At 37.5% G+C, this 17812-nt stretch overlaps 1 protein-coding gene across 1 annotated transcript in view; it reads left to right on the top strand.

Moving 5' to 3' along the window:
* Positions 1–3674: 3674 nt before the first annotated feature.
* The window catches only part of CDH17 (cadherin 17), a 48001-nt gene continuing 33863 nt past the window's right edge, over positions 3675–17812 (top strand). Inside the window, exons 1-7 of the mRNA XM_044683894.1 lie at positions 3675–3684; positions 7132–7178; positions 7938–8039; positions 11143–11277; positions 13098–13236; positions 13940–14098; positions 14246–14445. Of these exons, the coding sequence (XP_044539829.1) occupies positions 3675–3684; positions 7132–7178; positions 7938–8039; positions 11143–11277; positions 13098–13236; positions 13940–14098; positions 14246–14445 (792 nt within the window). The remainder of the gene's footprint in view (positions 3685–7131; positions 7179–7937; positions 8040–11142; positions 11278–13097; positions 13237–13939; positions 14099–14245; positions 14446–17812) is intronic.

Raw genomic sequence — 17812 nt, 5'->3', positions numbered from 1 at the left:
AAAGAATATATTTTATTTTCCATGCTTTTTTGCAATATAGCTAACGTGGAAATATGTTTTACATGACTTCAATGTATAATGGGTATCATATTACTTTCTTTCTCAAGAGTTGGAGGAGGGGTTAGAAGAAGGAGAGAATTTGGAACTCAAAAAATTTTTTAAATGAATTAAATGATACATTCTAGAATTGCTATTGAGTTGTTTCAGTTACACCTGACTTTGCTGATCCCATTTGGGGTTTTCCTCACAAAGATACTGTAGTGATTTTCCATTTCTTTCTCCAGTTCATTTTACATATGATGGAACTGAGACAAAGAAGGCTAAGTGACTTGCCCAGGGTCACCCCTATTAAGTGTCTGAGGACAGAATTGAACTCATGAAGATGGGTCTCCCTGATTCTAGGTCTGGCACTCTGTCTACTGTGCCACCTACCTGCCAATACATTCTAGAATACTATAATTGTTTTTAACCCTTACCTTCTGTCTTAGACTCAGTACTTGGTATTGGTTCTAAGGCAGAAGAGTGATAAGGGCTGGGCAATGGGGGTTAAGTGACTTGCCCAGGGTCACACAGCTAGGAAGTGTATGAGGTCAGATTTGAACTCAGGACTTCCTGTCTAGGCCTGGCTCTCAATCCACTGAGCCACCTAGAATACTAGGATTAGAATATTAAGTATGAATCTACTGAGACTTGGAAGAGGCTTTTTTTATTAAAGGAAATTCTATTTTACAAAAAAAAATTTAGCATCTCATTACATTAAATGGAGGGATAGACTAAAAGTATAAATAAATTCATGAAAAAATTAGACAAATTAGTGGATGATATATTATTCATCATTAGAGTATCAGTAGAATGTAGGGGTATTGAGAGGCAGAACTAGGAACCGATTTGATCAGAATGGGTTACTGCTATACTGGAGAGAGCAGACCATGGCCTCTTTCTGATGGAGTCCTATGGCATGACAGTCTTGTCAACTGGCTGTCCTCAGGAAGCCCCAGGAGGGAAGCCATAGTACTGAACTAGCCCTGTACCAAAATGTCAGTATTGATGCCCAGGGCAGCAACAGAGCATCAAGCAGCACATGTGCCACGGGGCATTTCCTGTGTCCTTACATGCTCTTCAAAACCTACTTCAACAAATTCTACATTGTTGTTTTAATGTAGCTTGATTTGAAGTTATGTCTTGAACACAGAAGTGCCTTTCTGGTTACAAATGGAGTAGTTGTGACTTCATAGGGAGTGGGCTGGATTTTGGGTAAAGAAGACCTGAGTTCAAGTCCTGCCTTAGACACTAGCTTTTTCTCAGTCTCTCTGAAGCTCAATTTCCTCATTTGTAAAATAGACTCAAATGAAATAAAGCACATAAAATACTTTATAAATCATATCTATATCTATCTAATATCTCTATATTTACAGAGAGGGATGAGAGAGAGAAAAAGACAGAGAGAGAGACAGACAGAGAGAGCCAGAGAGAACCAGAGAGACACACACAGAGAGAGATAGAGAGAGACACAGAGAGACACAGAGAGACACAGAGAGACTGGAACTGTGATATCTTCAGTCTCCTTCTCTAGGCTGGCACCTTCTGAGAGACGGTGATTTGTCCAGGGTCACATAACCAGGTTGCGTAAGAAGTAGAATTTGTACCCAGGACTTCCTTGATTTGATGGTCAATTCTCTATTCATTTCACTGGGCTGCCTCTTGTTAATTAATTATAAAGGACTTGAAAGTGCTTTAATGGCATTAGCTTCCAAATATGAAATATTATGAACTCTGGTTTGGGAATAGCACAATGCATCAGGAGCAAGATAGATGGCCCTTTCCCTTCCAGGACAGACCTCAGTTTCCTCATTTATAAAATGACAGATGCACAGAGTAAGAAGGAATGAAAGACTATGTTGTCAAATTCATTCCTGAAAAAGAATACCTTCTGCAACATAGCCAACCACTAGTCACTTGACAAACATTTCTTAAGCACCTATTAAATACCAGTGGGCAGCTAGGTGGTACAATAGATAAAGTGTTGGACCTAGAATCAGGAAGAACTGAGTTCAAACCTGGCCTCTCACACTAACTGTTTTACCCTGGGTAAGTCACTGAACTCTGTTTATCTCAGTTTCCTCATCTGTAAAATGAGTTGGAAAAAGAAACGGCAAACCACTCCAGTATCTTTGGCAGGAAAATCCCCAAAGGGGTCATGGAGAGTTAGACATAGCTGAAAAATCACTAAACAAAAATAAAGCAGGAACTGGGTATAGATACAAAGATGAAAATCAAGCAGTGCTTATGCTCAAGGGCTATATATATACTTGTACTTAGTATCCTAGCAGAAGGAGAGTAAGTGTCCTTGTAGGTAAGAGGAGGGAAGTTAGAAAACAAAATAAGATTCTCCTAAACAAATTTTTATATAGGATTCAAAAACTATCCAATATTGGAGAGAATATTCCTCAGATGGTATACTCTGTCTTATGCTCTTACCTTTGGGCTTTAATTAATGAAAGTTCATGAGACTTTGTGTAATCACATTCATTACATAATCAGAATCAATGATTAGGCTTTCAGAAGTTAGCCATGTGGCTCTCCGTGTGACTATCCCAGCTCTAACATTCTACCATGTGTACAGTGTCAGTCTCTTAAAGTTATTAAAATAAAAGATCTTCCCTAAACTTCCTGGGTTTATGAAATGTCAAGTGGGAAGTTAAAGTCAGCGTTACAAAGCTGGATTTAGCCTTCAGTTTTAAAAACAACTTTGGGAAAAAGTCTGGGAGGGAGGCAGGGAAAGCCTTTGGACAGCTTGTTTATTAGCAGATCATTTGTAACTCTGAAGGGTTTTGACTTGATCATGATTGTGATGAATCTTCTGTAACTGTAGAATGTTAGGGCTGGAAGGGACTTTTTAGTCGAATTGCTCTCTTTAAAGGATAGGAGGACCAAAGCTCAGAGAAACCTAAGATCACACAGTGAGATACAAGGTCTCCCGAATCCTGGTCTACCTACTAGCTGTGTCACCCTGGGCAAATCACTTAACTGAAATGAACCTTGGTTTATTATTCCTGTCCTTAATACTGACTTGCATAGTAGTGTAGTAGGTATAGGAGAGAAACAAAGTTCATCTTAAACATAAAATCGCTCCCTCCACCCAACAAAGAACTTGACAGTCTAATTAGAAGAAAAAGACGCAATTATAGACAACTATCTGGTTGATGTTTAACAACTACTTCTGAAAAAAAGCATGCATTTTGTAGGACATACTTTTAAGCATAATCTGGATTATTAAAATTTTCTTGATCACTTTATTAAGTCTAGACAATCAGCAAAACAACAAATCCAGACGTGATCTGATTTGTAGCATTTGCCAGTTTCCAAGGTCACTCTGAAATTTTTAACAATTGGTTCTCTCAAGCTGGTACGAGTTGACTCCAGCACATTCTTGGATACAAAATAATATATCACCAGTGAAATTTGAAGGAGAAAGTTGGTACCAAAAAAGGAAGATGAGAGGAGGAGTTCGCTTTTGATTGGGACTTTAAAGAATGGGTAGACATTCAATAAACAAAAGGGGAAAGGGAGGACTTTCATGGCATAAGGAACAACTGGAACAAAGACAAAGAGGAGGAAATGCAGGTTATGTTGTTGGAGCCATAGAATAATCTTGTTGGGAAAGAATTTATAGCATGTGTGGAGGTAAGTAATAATGAAATAAGACAAGAAACATAAGTAAGATGGCGCATGGTTGAGATAGTAGGATAGCGAAAAGGTTTTGAATTCCAGAAAAAGGAATCAAAATATTACTCAGGTAGCAGTAGGTAGCTTGGAAGATTTTCAAAGATAATTCTGGCATGATTAAATATACACAGGAGGCAGATTATTCTGTAAGAATATAAAGGATGAGTTGAACTGGGAAGTGACAAAAAGGAGGAAGTCTGGTAGGGGATGTAGTAAATAGTCCACATAGGTGGTTATAAGGACCTCACTAGGGTGGTGACTATGAGAGATATGCGAGGTGGTACACAGGTGAAATCAATAGGATTTATTGACTACTTAAATATGAGAAAGGAGATAGAGGAAACCAGCATAAATCATGGGAACATGAACTTGGAGCTGGAAGGGACCTTAAAGGATCTCTAGTTTCTCATTTTAAAAATGAGGAAATCAAAGGCCATGAGAAGTTAAATAAATTGCCTATAGTTGTACATGTAAGAGAGTAGAGTTAGGATTCAATCCCAGGACTGCTAACCAAAAATCCAGCATTTTTTCTCACTGTACTATGAAAAGTACATTGTAGAGGTACAAGGTTTTGAATATATGGTCTTGGGTAAGTTAAGCTCAGGGGAATAGTAGAAGAATAGAATACCAAAATCAAGAGGAGAAGAAAGTTTTTGTGGAAAGAGAATAAATTTAATTAGGGGCACATTGGGTTCAAGAAGCTTCATCTAGATAGGTCCTTCCAAACTAACCTCATTTCCTTTTTTGGAGAGGATTACTAGATTGAATAGATCAGTGGAAAATCATAGAGTCTAGCAGCATCCAATAAAGTCTTTCATGATAATCTTGTGTACAAGATGGAGCCATAGTCTAGATTAATAATGTCAAACTCAAATAGAAAAAGGGGGCATTAAACCATACATAAAGATGCCTGTGGGTCACTTATTGATTTAGAAAATCACAAATAAACATTGTTATATTTTATTTTTACTTGTTTTGTTAAATGTTTCCCAATTTCATATTTATCTAGTTCAGCTACACTCCAGAACATCTGTTTGACATCTTTGATCTAAATGATTAAAAAGCAAGATGTATTTAGAAATGGCTGAATGACTAGATTTAAAAAATGATCAAAGGATTAATGATAAGCTAAAAGGAAGTTTATGGTGGAATATACCAGGAATATATTATGTTTTATTTCACAATTTTTGCCAGTGACTTGGGTAAAGGTATTGATATCATACTTTTAAAATTTGCAAATGGCAGAAAATTAAGAGGGATAGCTAATGTGCTGAATGACAGTTTTAAAAAAAATCTCTACAGGCTAGAATGAGATTTTTTAACCAAATAAGATGAAATTTTAGTTTGCCACAATAGTAACAATTTTGTCCCCCCTTTAACTGTGTTTCCTTCTGTTCTCTTCTGAGTGTTTTAAAATGTTTCATCGATGCTCTTTTTTTTCTTGCCATCATTATTACTATCTACTGACTCCCTTCCCCTTCCTCCAAAACCAATGACAATATTTGTACAATAACTGTGTCTGAAAATGTTGTACTTCTAGAGTCCATCACCTCTCTAACAAGAGGTGAGTGTCAAGCTTTAACCATCAGCCTTCTGAAGTTAGCCACTATTTTGATCAGAGTTTGGAATCTTTCAGAGTTGTTTTCTGTGATTACTGTTTAAGTTTTTCTCCAGATTCTGTTCACTTCATTCAGCATCTATTCATAGGTGCCTTCCAAGATTAGATTCTTCTTGTACACTTCCCTCTGGGCTTGTTCCTAACTCTTACTTGCACTGGAAGATTGGGTACCTAGAGGGACAACTGCTACCTGAGGTTCCAGGGGTAACCCTCTATGCATATCCTCATTTTCATAGGAACTCACAAGCTTCACATGAACAATCAGCCAATATCAATTAGCTTTTTCGAAAATAACTTTTACTGAAAAATTATGACAAAAATAGTAGTTATAGAGAATTTTCTTCCTATCCACTCACCTACCAAAAAACAACCCAAGGCATACTTTCTCACAAAGAGACAAAGGCTGGGGAAAGGTGAGAGAATGGGCATGAAATTAAAGTATAAAAATTGTAAGGCTCACATATAAGGGACACTCATGGTCAAGATAATTCACAATTGTAGAATGGTAGGTCTTTGGTAATCTTTTTTTCTCTGAAGAATCCTCATGAAATTCACTGTGGGGTGAAAAATAGCTGATAGATGACTCATTCTACTACTAGACCAGGCTGTCTTCTCAAAGGGCATGCCGTCTCAGCTGGACAGGTTGCTCAGTGCTAAACTGGCTTCCTCCTGGGCTGGTGTACTGCTGGCCTGAATTGGACAGGGCACTCCTCTATTGGAACTGCTCCTGCCAGACTGAGCTAGGTAATTCACTTGGAATCATTGCAGTGGCTGTGACAGAGCCAGGCAGGTTACTGGGCCTTTGGACTCTTCACAAGGCATTTCATCTTTTGTATCACCCCACTGTCCTTTCCTTTCTATCTCCTTTTTATTTTTTATTTATTTAATTTATGATTTAGTCTTTATATAGAATTATTTTAAATTATCCTTTTATTTTAAAATAATTTTATTATTTTAATTTTATTATTTATATAACATATCAGCCATGGGGGGGAGGGGGAAGTCGGGGGGTGAAGGGGAAAGTAAGAGCATGAATTATGTAAACATATTAACTTTTCAAAAAAATAAATATTAATAAATGTTTAAAAAAAGAAAAAATACATTTGTAATAAAAATGATTGTGTTTTATTTATTATCTTCCCCCAATGGAATGTAAATAGGGATGGTTTTTCTTGCTTGTATTTGCATCCTTAGGGCTTAGCACAGTGCCTGGCACATAGGAATAAGAAGTTTGGTCATCATCATTTAACCAATGAAGAAAATGAAAGTGGGAGAGATTAAGTAAGCCCAATATTCCATAGCTAGTTATGTGGCGAAACTGGGCCTAACACCGAAATCTCAGGGATTGGTGACTTTTCATCCTTTTTTTTATAGCTTTCCTTTCTATTCAATGTTCAAACAACAAGGCTGTATTCATCAATCCAATATAAGCCAGATTCCTTAATGAATATTTTTGTGTTAAAAATGTTGATAAACAGAGTAATGAAGCTGGTCTTTCAAAATCTGACTCTAAGAGAAGGAACAATATATTGCTCAGGTTACCAAAAAGTATGGGTTTTCTCAGTGGAGATTTATTTGTTTTTGCCTTTTACTAAAAATCAACAACAGGTTAGCCAAGATTAGCCAAGTCTAGTGATGTATTTGCTAGATTTCTCTTTCTTTATTCTCATTATTTGAAGGTCTGACTCTTTTCATTTATACATATATATGTTTATATATATATGTATGTATACACACATACACACACAAGCTGGCAACTACTGAATGGCTTTCATGTTCTGGGAGAGGGGAAAAACCATCTCTACTACATGTGATTTTGATTCTGTCATTATTTGTTCATTATGCAGCTGATGATGTTTTCCTGGTTATAGTGACCTCCTTCCTGTTCTGTTCTTTCCCGCCCTTGACCTCATCCAAAATAGCATCCTATACAGAACTCCTCCATTAAGAAAGTACTCATATCCTTTTCTTTGTATAACATCTGTCTTTTCCATTGAATCGACCTCTGTCCCCTAAAAAAAAAAGAACCACAACTGTAACAAAAATGTGCAGTATGTATATACTTAAGCAAGACAGAAGGCAGATGGGGGCCATGTCCCTCAGTCTAATCATTCACCACCCTGTGTCCTATTTTAAGTGGCTATCCATTCTAAGATAGTTGACAAAAAAATATGTTATTTCAAGGTCTTCATGTCCTAAAGCTGCTACATGAAACTGTTTGAAATGCCTGCTTTACCCTCCCACCCCACCCTTCCACATATTTTATAGAAATGTCCATTTCAGCTCTTTCTATAAGGAAATATAGACTTTTCCAGATTTTACACAACTCTTTTGAGGGTCTCTGTTGTGATTCTATCACTCAGTTATCTGGTATTTATTTCCTCATAAGAAATATTCGAGCCAGAAGGAACTTCGTAAACCACATTAAAAACATGGAGGAATTTGTGACAGAGATCAGCTTTACACCGATAATCAGCACATGATTTTAATCCATGGTAGATCAACTGTTAAAAAACTTAAAACAGGCAAAAAGATGTGCAGATTTTAAAGAAAGATGTTCAGGATAATTTCCATTTCTTTTCTCTCTTAACAGATGACTGGATATGGTCAAGATGGAGAATTCAGAGGACCTTTGAAACCTATGACATTTACTATATCTGAAGGTGAAGAAAAAGTTAATCAAGTTATATTTCAGGTAATAGTTATTTAATTCATTACCTTTGGGTATCAAGTTTTCTCATTTTAGTGAGTCTACTAAGATTGGACCTTGAATTCCTTTAACTAAGGACTCAGTCATACCTGAATTAATATCATAAACTGAGAAATTTTTGTCAAATAAATGTATAGAGAGTAAATTGAAGAGAGGGAAGGTATCATTGGTATTACAAGGGAATGCATAATTTCACTGTATTTTCCAATGACTTCCTATGTGCTAGATGTTCCTGGCGGGGGGGGGGGGGGGACAGGATCCCTGCCACAAGAATGATGTTTGAACTCCTTTAGAAAAGGAGACAGTTTTGTGTGTTTAGATAGGTTAGAACCCGACTCTGTTATACATTTACATGTGGAAGCAATGTTGTAGAATGAGATTCAAATTCCCAGGAAATCAATCAGGGTGGGAATAGGTGATTTCTGCACCAGTGGCAATACTCTAATTCATGTCTACCTCCCTCCTTAACCCCAAACCCTTCTCTATGATCTTGACAAGGTATCATCAGAAACGATGGTTATTGGAAGTCATCTGGAAAATGGAGTAGTAAATGGTAGTGTTGGTGGCCAGAGTGGGGGTAGTGAGTGTGTGTGTGTGTATGTGTGTATATATATATATATATCACAGAGAGAGACAGAGACAGAGACAGAGAAAGAAGGTACTTGTATTACCCATGTTACTTCAGTTTGGGGTGGAACCACTGGGAATTTTTGCTTTGGTAATGTTTGGATTTTTGCAAATTGATGAACAAAATTTAAAATGATAAGTTAGTTCATTAAGCTTTTAATCTCTTTTGTGTTGTGGATTCCTTGGGCAGCCTGGTAACATCTATGAACCCTTTCTCAGAATAATGTTTCTTGCCTACCTGCATAACTGAAGGAAATTCTAGATTTCAGTTAAGAGTTTAGTGAAAATAAAGATAGAATTTGTTTCCCATTCAAGTATATGGCCTTCCGGAATAAAAAATAGCTAACATTTATATAGCACTTAAAAGTTTGTAAAGCCCTTTATGAATATTATATTACTTTTTTCACACAACAATCCTGGGAAGTAGGTACTATTATTATCCCAGTTTTACAGATAAAGAAACCAAGGCAGAGAGAATTTAAGTGATCTCCCCAGGGTCACCCCGCTAACATAGGTCTGATATCAGGTTTGAACACAGGTGCTGCTGACTCCAAGTCTATTTACTGAGCCATTTAGTTGCCTCAACCCTTGGGGTGTCTCCATACTCCAAATTAAGAACTTCTTTAGTTTAAAGACTTAATATTATTTGGTTTGGGCTGAAAGTGGGAAAGGGAAATCATTGTGAGTGAAATCTGGGTGGGGTATTGAAAAAAAGCCCAAGCTGAAAGTCTGGAGAACTGAGTAGTCTTGGTTTGAACACTGACTTGCTATATGACCTGGGAGAAGATATTTAATTTCCTTGGGTCTCTACAACTTCATCTGCCCAGTGAGATGATTTCCAAGATACTGTCTAGCTCTAAAATACATTCAACTGAGCAATTACTTATTAAATACTTACTCAGTGGTAAGCACTGTTCTAGGCAACAAAGTCATATAGAAAATAATGGCATAGACTTTGTCCTGATGGAAATGATATCCTATGGGGGATAGGGAAGGGATGGGGGAGGACATACACACACATGTACATACATTCATGCATACATACATACATAAAATATACATATCTATACATAGGCTTGTCTTGTTCAGTTGTTTCAGTCACATTCAGCTCTTCCTGACCCTATCTGGGTTTTCTTGGCAAAGATAATGGAATTGTTTGGTTTTTCCTTCTCCAGTTCATTTACATATGAGGAGACTGAGGCAAACAGAGTAAAGTGACATATCCAGGGTCACATAATTAGTAAGTGTCTGTGGCCAGATTTAAACTCAAGAAGATGAATCTTCCTGACTCCTGGCCTGGCACTCTATTATGCCACCTAGCTACCCCATATATTTAGATAAGTAAATACAAATTAATGTATATCAGCGGTCACTAACAATTGGGGGAGTTAGAAAAGGCCTCTCAAAGAGGTGATTTTTTTCAGCTGAGACTTGCAGGAAGCTGAATATCCCGGAGGGTGGTAAAGATGGCACACTTTCAGGAATGAGAGACAGCTTGTGCAAAGGTATGGAAATGAGAGAAGGAAAATGGAATGTCATACATGAAGAACAGCAAAGGGACCAGTCTGACTACAATGTAGAGACTTCACAAGAAGGAGTAATGTGTAATTCATCTATAAATATAGGAAGAAGATTTGCCAACCTATAGCAGCAAAAAGATATATCATTTGTTGCTCTTCTGGAGAGTGCATGGTATACAGTAATCACTTAATAAATGCTTGCTGACTGATTGACCTCTATGGGACTCAGTGTCCTCATCTCTAAAATGAGATCTCTGAAGCAAGCTTCTGTTCTAGATTCATGATCTTAATTAGTCTTCCTACTTCCTAGTTGTTTCTCTCAAACTTCCTTGTGCATTTGAAGGTTATTCAACATATTTACTGCTAATAAGTTTTTTTTTCTTGAGAAACTTTATTAGTTTCTTGTTGCTCATTACATCATGTATAAATTCCTCATCCTCATTCTAAAGCCTACCATAATCTGGTTCTACCCTCCCTAACCAGCTTTGTTTTCTACTACTCCACAGCAGGCATGGTCTGCTCCAACTAATCTAATCATCTAGCTTGCTATCCTATTTCCATATTAATTCAACAGGCAGTTATTAATTGCCTACTATATATGGAACACTATACCACACATATTCCTGTTATATTGTATGTTCCTAGAGATCGGGGGTTATTTCCCTTTGTTTTGGTACCTGGCATATATTAGACACATGAATCCTTTTTGCCTGAGGGATTGATTACCACCTTCTTCATTCTTCTGTCTTATAGGACATGCACTATGTTATGTATTGGGGCTACAAAGATAAAAACAATGGAGTATTTACCTTCCAAGAATTTATATTCTCTTATATTCTAAAAGTATTGATAGGTACAACCTGTGGACTTCTTGTAATTTCCCATAAAATCTACAATTTGTTCTTCCATATTTACTCATTTTGTTTTTCTTTCTCTCCCAGTTTCAGACTAACACTCCCAATGGGAAGTTTCAATTAAGTGGTGAGACAGATAACATTTTTCATATCACTTCAGATGGAATACTGTATTATACTGGAATACTGGATAGAGAAAATAGAGCTATCCACAGACTTCAGGTGAGCAGAAACCCTGCATTGAGCCAGACTTTGATCCTCAACATTTAAAGCATTGTAAGCAGCTCATACATTGGTAAAGAGAGTTTTCCTAATTGAACTCGAGTTCTTCTGGCCCTGGTGGAGTAGTTTGTTAAGATGGACTTCATTTTAAACTCATGTGTCAACTTTGTGTGAGCTCTATTGTGGAAAAGCAGAAATTCTCTGTCTGTCTCTGTATCTGTCTTGCTTGCTCTCTCCCTTCATCTCTCTCTCTCTCTCTCTCTCTCTCTCTCTCTCTCTCTCTCTCTCTCTCTCTGTCTTTCTCTCTCTGTTTCTCTGTCTCTCTCTTCTTCTCCTCTCTTTCTTTTTCTTTCACTGTCTTTCAGACTTCTTGATCAAAGTACTCTTATTGTCACATCTAATTCTCTTACTCAGGAAGGCTCAGCCAAGAGTATCCATTTCTTACCCTGAGAAATCATCTTTTAGTCCCAGACAAAATCAGTCTACTTTTCCTATAACCCAATCCTTTCTCATACTCTATTTGGTAGCATACCACACCTGTCTATATACTCCCAGTGAGAGTCAATATTGTCATAAGAATAGTGCTTGAAATGCAAGGGGTAGAAAGTACAAGTGAAGAGACAAGGGCAAAAGACATACTTTTTCCTTCTCCCTCTCCACTGAAAAGCTGGGGGAAATGGGGCCTATGGAACTAGCCAGTGATGAGTGATACAGGCTAGAACAGAGCCAGGGCTCAAAGGATGCTCTTTTCGGGGTGGGGTAGGTGGTAAGGCTATTGATTAGTCTAGCTGCCTAGTTTTCTTAGTATTTTTGGTATACTGGAAAGAACATGAGAAAGAGCAACTTTGTGTATGCTTATTCCTGACCTTATTCCTGACACTTAACCAACTGTGTAGTCTTAGGCCACCCCTATAACTCCATGTCTTCAGGCACAGAATAGAGAATGGCAATCCAGACTTGACCTACTTCTTAGGTGTGAATACCTAATGAGATAAGGCATGTCAGGCACCCTAAACTTTGAAGCCTCTGTGCATCTGTGATCTCGGATTGTTGGGTATATTCCTTACACTAATGTAGATCATGACCTATTCATGTCTTCTCATTCTGGCTATTTCTAGTCCACTTCCTTCTACATAACCTCCAAAGAGGAAATGTTGGAGCTTTCCCATCAGGACCAGTGCAGTATTCCAAATGTCTACCTGCGATTTAAATTCTTAGGTTTTAGAGTCCATGTTGCTGCTACTGCTATGGTTACTATTACTGTTACTATTGATATTTTTGCTACTGCTATTGCTGCTGCTTCTGTTACTTCTACTGCTATTGATGCTTTTGCTACTTCTATGATTAATACTGCTTCTACGACAGTAACATCAATTACTACTACTGATACTACTACTAACTTTTAGAGAATAGAATCACTTCCACAATACCATGCAACAAAGTGCTACTGTTGCAATGATCCTAGCCAATAAAAATTTCTAAATGACACTATTTACTTTTATTGTGAAGATTCCATTATAGTCAGCCCATCACAGCAGTAGTCAATCCTGTAGTAAATAAAGGGATCTCTACTGCCACTGAAATTGTAGTTATTTTGATGGAATCCTCAGCTTTCATGTTATTGGACTAATTTCTTTCCTATGATTTCTAGGCATATTATTCTAACTCAAAGGGCTCTAATCCACCTTCCATAGTCATTGAGAAGCTCAAATGAGACATGTGAAACTCTTTGCTAGACCTAAAGTACTATATAAAAGCTAGCATCACCATTATTATTATTGCTATTATTATTATTTTAAACATTTTTCTTTCCATGTCAGGTAGAAGTCTTGGATGCCAGAGGAAATCTAGTAGAGGGCCCAGTTCCTATCACTATTGAAGTTAAAGACATCAATGACAACCGTCCAGTCTTTCTGCAGATGCTGTACAATGGGACTGTGAGACAGAATTCTCGTCCAGGTAATAGGGACAATGAGGGGCAAAATGGGTGTAGGGATCACTGAGACCAGGAAAGCCAAAAAGATGGAGAAGAAGGGGAGGGAAATTCATTTCAATATAATTCAGGTGCTGGACATCATAATAAGTCCTGGGGAAACAAAAGTGAAAAAGAGAGCAGTCCCTGACCTCAAAGAGCTTACCTTCTCTTAGAGGATAGAGAATGAAGTAAGGAAAAACATGCTCACTGTTAAGTAAATGCAAAATATATACACGATAAATACAAAGTAATTTCAGAGGTGAAGGGTCTCTGAAAAACTGGAGGAATCAGGGCTGACCTCCTGTAGAAGGAAGCCCCTGAGTTGAATCTTAGAGAATCTGGGGATTCTAAGTAATAGAGTCAAGGAGGCTTGGGCCAATGAGGATTCTTAGGCTTAGTGTTGGGAAATGCTCAAGAAAATATTATTGGACTAATTCAATGATAATTTTTTTCTCTTCAGGATGCCTCCCAGCAATATTGTATTTCCATAAAAATATATTCTATATTTCTCCTCCCTTCTCTCTCTTTACATATATTTTTAAATTTTTATTTCTATAAACATTAGCTTCTTGCCTCCTTCACTTCACAGAAGTCATTTAGGAAACACTTGTCAAGTGAATGAATGAATGAATGAACCAGATCCCCAACCTGACACTGATTACATATTTTCTTGATTTTGCTCAATAGGAAAGCCCTTCATGTATGTCAACGCTACAGACCGGGATGATCCCACTACTCTCCATGCTAAGCTTTTTTATCGAATTGCCATACAGCTTCCCAAGATAAAGGATGTGATGTATTTTCAGATAGACAACCAAACAGGTGGAATCTCCCTCACCTTAGAAGGTCTGTAAACTGTGCAAATTGTCCTTTTCTTATGTCCGAAAAATTTGAGGTGTGAATACTATATAATCATCCCCTGCAAAGGGTTCACACAAAATCATACAGTGGACATAAAGACACCTTCCTGTTGTTTTTTCCTTCCTTTTCCAGGGTCAAAGGAATTAGATCCATTTAAGAATGCCCATTATGACCTAGTGGTTTCTGTGATGGACATGGGAGGTCAGTCAGATAATTCTTTCATTGACAGTACAACTGTGAAAATTACTGTGGAAGAGAACATTTGGAAGGCACCAGGGCTTGTTACCATTAAGGAAAATTCTACTGAGCCTCATCCTTTAAAAATCACTCAGGTAATTATAATAATAGCTAATATATTTATATAGCTCTTGCCATGTGCTAGGCACCATGCTAAGTACTTTACAAACTTTATCTCATTTGATCTTATAATGACCCTGAGAGGTAGGTGTTTTTGTTATTCATGTTGTAGAGAAAAGGAAACAGAATTTAAGTGACTTGTTTAGGATCATGCAGCCAATAAGTGTGTGAGGATGGATTTGGACTCAGACTTTCTTGACTCCAGGCCCAGCATTCTATCCGCAATATCATTTAATAGTTGCAAAAGTTCCCTCCTTCCCATATACAAGCCTAATCTTCCCCCTGTTGTGATCTTCAATAAAACAACATGAATTGATGATATTTTTGTGCATAAGATAAAAAAGCAAACCATCAAAGTAAATGAACTAAATATTATCTCTGTCCTTTTAGCCATTTGCATACTGAAGCACAGGTAAGCTTTGAGGATCCTTAACCCAACTCCCACTGCCAGTGATGTCAGGTTCCCAGTTCTGAGTTCTAGGGGATACTCCTGAAGAACTGGGAGGAGGGAACAATTCTCCAATGCTATTGGTTTAATCCTCAACTGGTGGGCTCTTCCCCAAGATTATTAGTTGAAGATCAATCGAAAACCTTTTAGAAAGGCTTTAAGTAGCTTTTGTTTTTACTGATATGATATAGCAAAAATAGTTGGTATAAAACATCTCTATATCTTCTCCCCCTCCAATGTGTCTCCAAAGGGACACACTCTCCCAAGAAAATACAGAGTCCAGGAAAAAGTGGACTCAAGCTTAGAGAACACATGTAGCAAAATGGATGTCTCACAGCTCTTGGCATGAAAGTCTTTTTTTTTTTTTTTGCCTTTTGTGGAATGCTCCAGAAGTTCCCTTTAAGTATGATGAATCTATATTGTCTTTCCTTGGGTTCTAATGCAGATACTTCATGTCCTGATCCAGTGATATTTCTAGGACATCAATAAGAGAATAGAAAGCCTAACATACCCCATACTTTTGAAGCTCCAAACCTTTTACCATAGAGAGGTAGAGAATGAGACCTAAGACCTTTCCTTTCCTCCCTCCCTCTCCTCTCCACTTTACCTTCTGATGTCTTTTCACATTGTTCAGGAAAGCCATATTTGTTCTATCTTCTGGAATTCTTGAAACTTGATATTCCAGAGGGGAACATAATCCCCTAATCAGTTGGGACATATTTCTTATCTGATGCCATTTGACCTCATCAAATGACTTTCAAAGACTTAAAAAAAAAACAACACAAAAATCTTGCTTTCTATCTTAGAATCCATACCAAGTACCAGATCCAAGGCAGAGGAGTGGTAAGGGTCACAGAACTACGAAGTGTCTGAGGTTAGATTTGAAACCAGGTCCTCCCAGCTCCATGCCTCATTCTCTATCCACTGAGCCACCTAACTGCCCCTTTCAAAGACTTTCATTCTTAATCTAAAGCCTATGATTGAAATGGACTGATCACTTATTTCAAGTAGTATATAACTTGATTGAGTAAATAGCACAATGTCAAGCTTCATGTTCTAAATGGTGCCATTAGCTGTATGAGACCATGTCCATTCCACACAGTGTATGTTTATTATAATAACGTTTTATATTTTGGCAACAATTTCAGTTTACAAGTTTGTTTCTTCAATTTATTTCCATTGTCTCTGTTTTGGACATGGCAATCTAGCCTAATTTTGGTGTTGTCAAGGGATAAAGCCTATAGATGACTGATTGAGAGTCCAATTGTGAAGTGGGATTTTCTTCAAAATTCTCTCATTTGGCCTTTTGTACGTCTCTCCCAATTTGCACTTCTCCCAACATCTATTCTACCTGTAGAGTGTCCTCATGTTGCATCTGCAACTACCCAAGATCCCACTATGTGATTCCTCCCTCAGATCTGTCTCCCTTTGACAGTAATTCAAATTCTTCCCTCCACCAAAGCTTTAGTCAATGAACTCAGAGGGAGGGATTTTTGCTAAGCCAAATACAATACCAACAATTTGAGTGTTAATTGATAATAATGTGGTCTCAAAGGACTTTGCCAGGTAATTGGAGAGAAAAAGTTGGCGATAATGACAGAAAGGACAATTATTGATCCAGCAACCATTTCAAGTATTTGATGCAGTTCAAGAGTCCTGGCTAACAGAGCAGTTTTGCTACTGAGTTTTCTTGTCTGTTTCAGAAATCTCTAGAATTTGAAATGTGCTTTTTCTCTAAAGTTCTCAAGACTAAACATTTGGGGGAGGGATTTACATTATTTATGGATCTGTTAGTTTGCTTACACATCTCCCAGGAGAACTATTCAAAGTGTTCTCTGTTCTTTTTCTTCATCTTCTGGGTGAATTTTGGAAGCTTGTAGTAAGTCAGTGCTCCAGACCCTGAATTTTGTCTGCCACACAGAACATTTTATCTCTTATGCAGATACCAGATGGATATGAACCTTTGAATATCAGTTAAAGTTCCAAGATTTAAGGGTGCAATGGAGGGATGGATGGGGCAAATACTATGCTCTAGATGGGTCAGAAAGTACTATTTTGTAAGGAAAAATGTTTCTGAAAATGCATCCATCTCTGCCTTTATAACAATTAAGCTTGAAAGATGAACTTTTCTTTAATCAGTCAACTGACATTTATTAAATAGCTACTAAGTGCCAGGCACTGGGCTAAGTGCTGGAACATCTTTGGTTTGATGTTAAATGTTCAGTTGCTAGTACACATATATACAAGCTATTACACAAACACACAAAGCCACAACAATACCAAGGCTGGTCAGTTTTTCAGGAAAAAAGCAAATAGTAAATTGAAGCATTTATTACTTGTCCCTCCTATATGCTAGGCAATGTGCTAGATGCTGGAACACAAAAATAAAGACGAAAACAATCCCTGCCCTCAGGGAGCTTATATTCTGTCAGAAGGAACACCCAATTCAAATATTCATATGCACAAAACAAATATTAAATAAAATACAAAATAAACACAAAATAGTTTGAGAAGGAAGAGGCATCAGGAAAGACTGCATGTGGAGAAATGATACACAGTCTATAGCTTTTTAGATTTGAGAGATGACATAGTATGATGGCAACAGTGCTAGATTTGGATGGAGTCAGAGAGTTTGGGATTGTATCTTGCCATCCTGGTTCTGTCCAAAACAGACCTGGCGAAGATCTGCTGAAAGACCAAAACAGACCTGGCGAAGATCTGCTGAAAATGAAACAAAAACGGTCGGAATGACATGGGCCCAGCTGGGGGAAGTTGCCCAGAACAGAGTCCGTTGGCGTGAGATGGTTGCGGCCCTATGCTCCTAAGGAGTCAACAGGAATAATAATAATAATAATAATAATAATAATAATAATAATAATAATAATAATAATAAT

This window comes from Gracilinanus agilis, chromosome 1 (genome assembly GCF_016433145.1).
Source record: "Gracilinanus agilis isolate LMUSP501 chromosome 1, AgileGrace, whole genome shotgun sequence".
Classification (NCBI taxonomy): domain Eukaryota; kingdom Metazoa; phylum Chordata; class Mammalia; order Didelphimorphia; family Didelphidae; genus Gracilinanus; species Gracilinanus agilis.
This window is presented reverse-complemented; position numbering and strand designations above follow the sequence as displayed.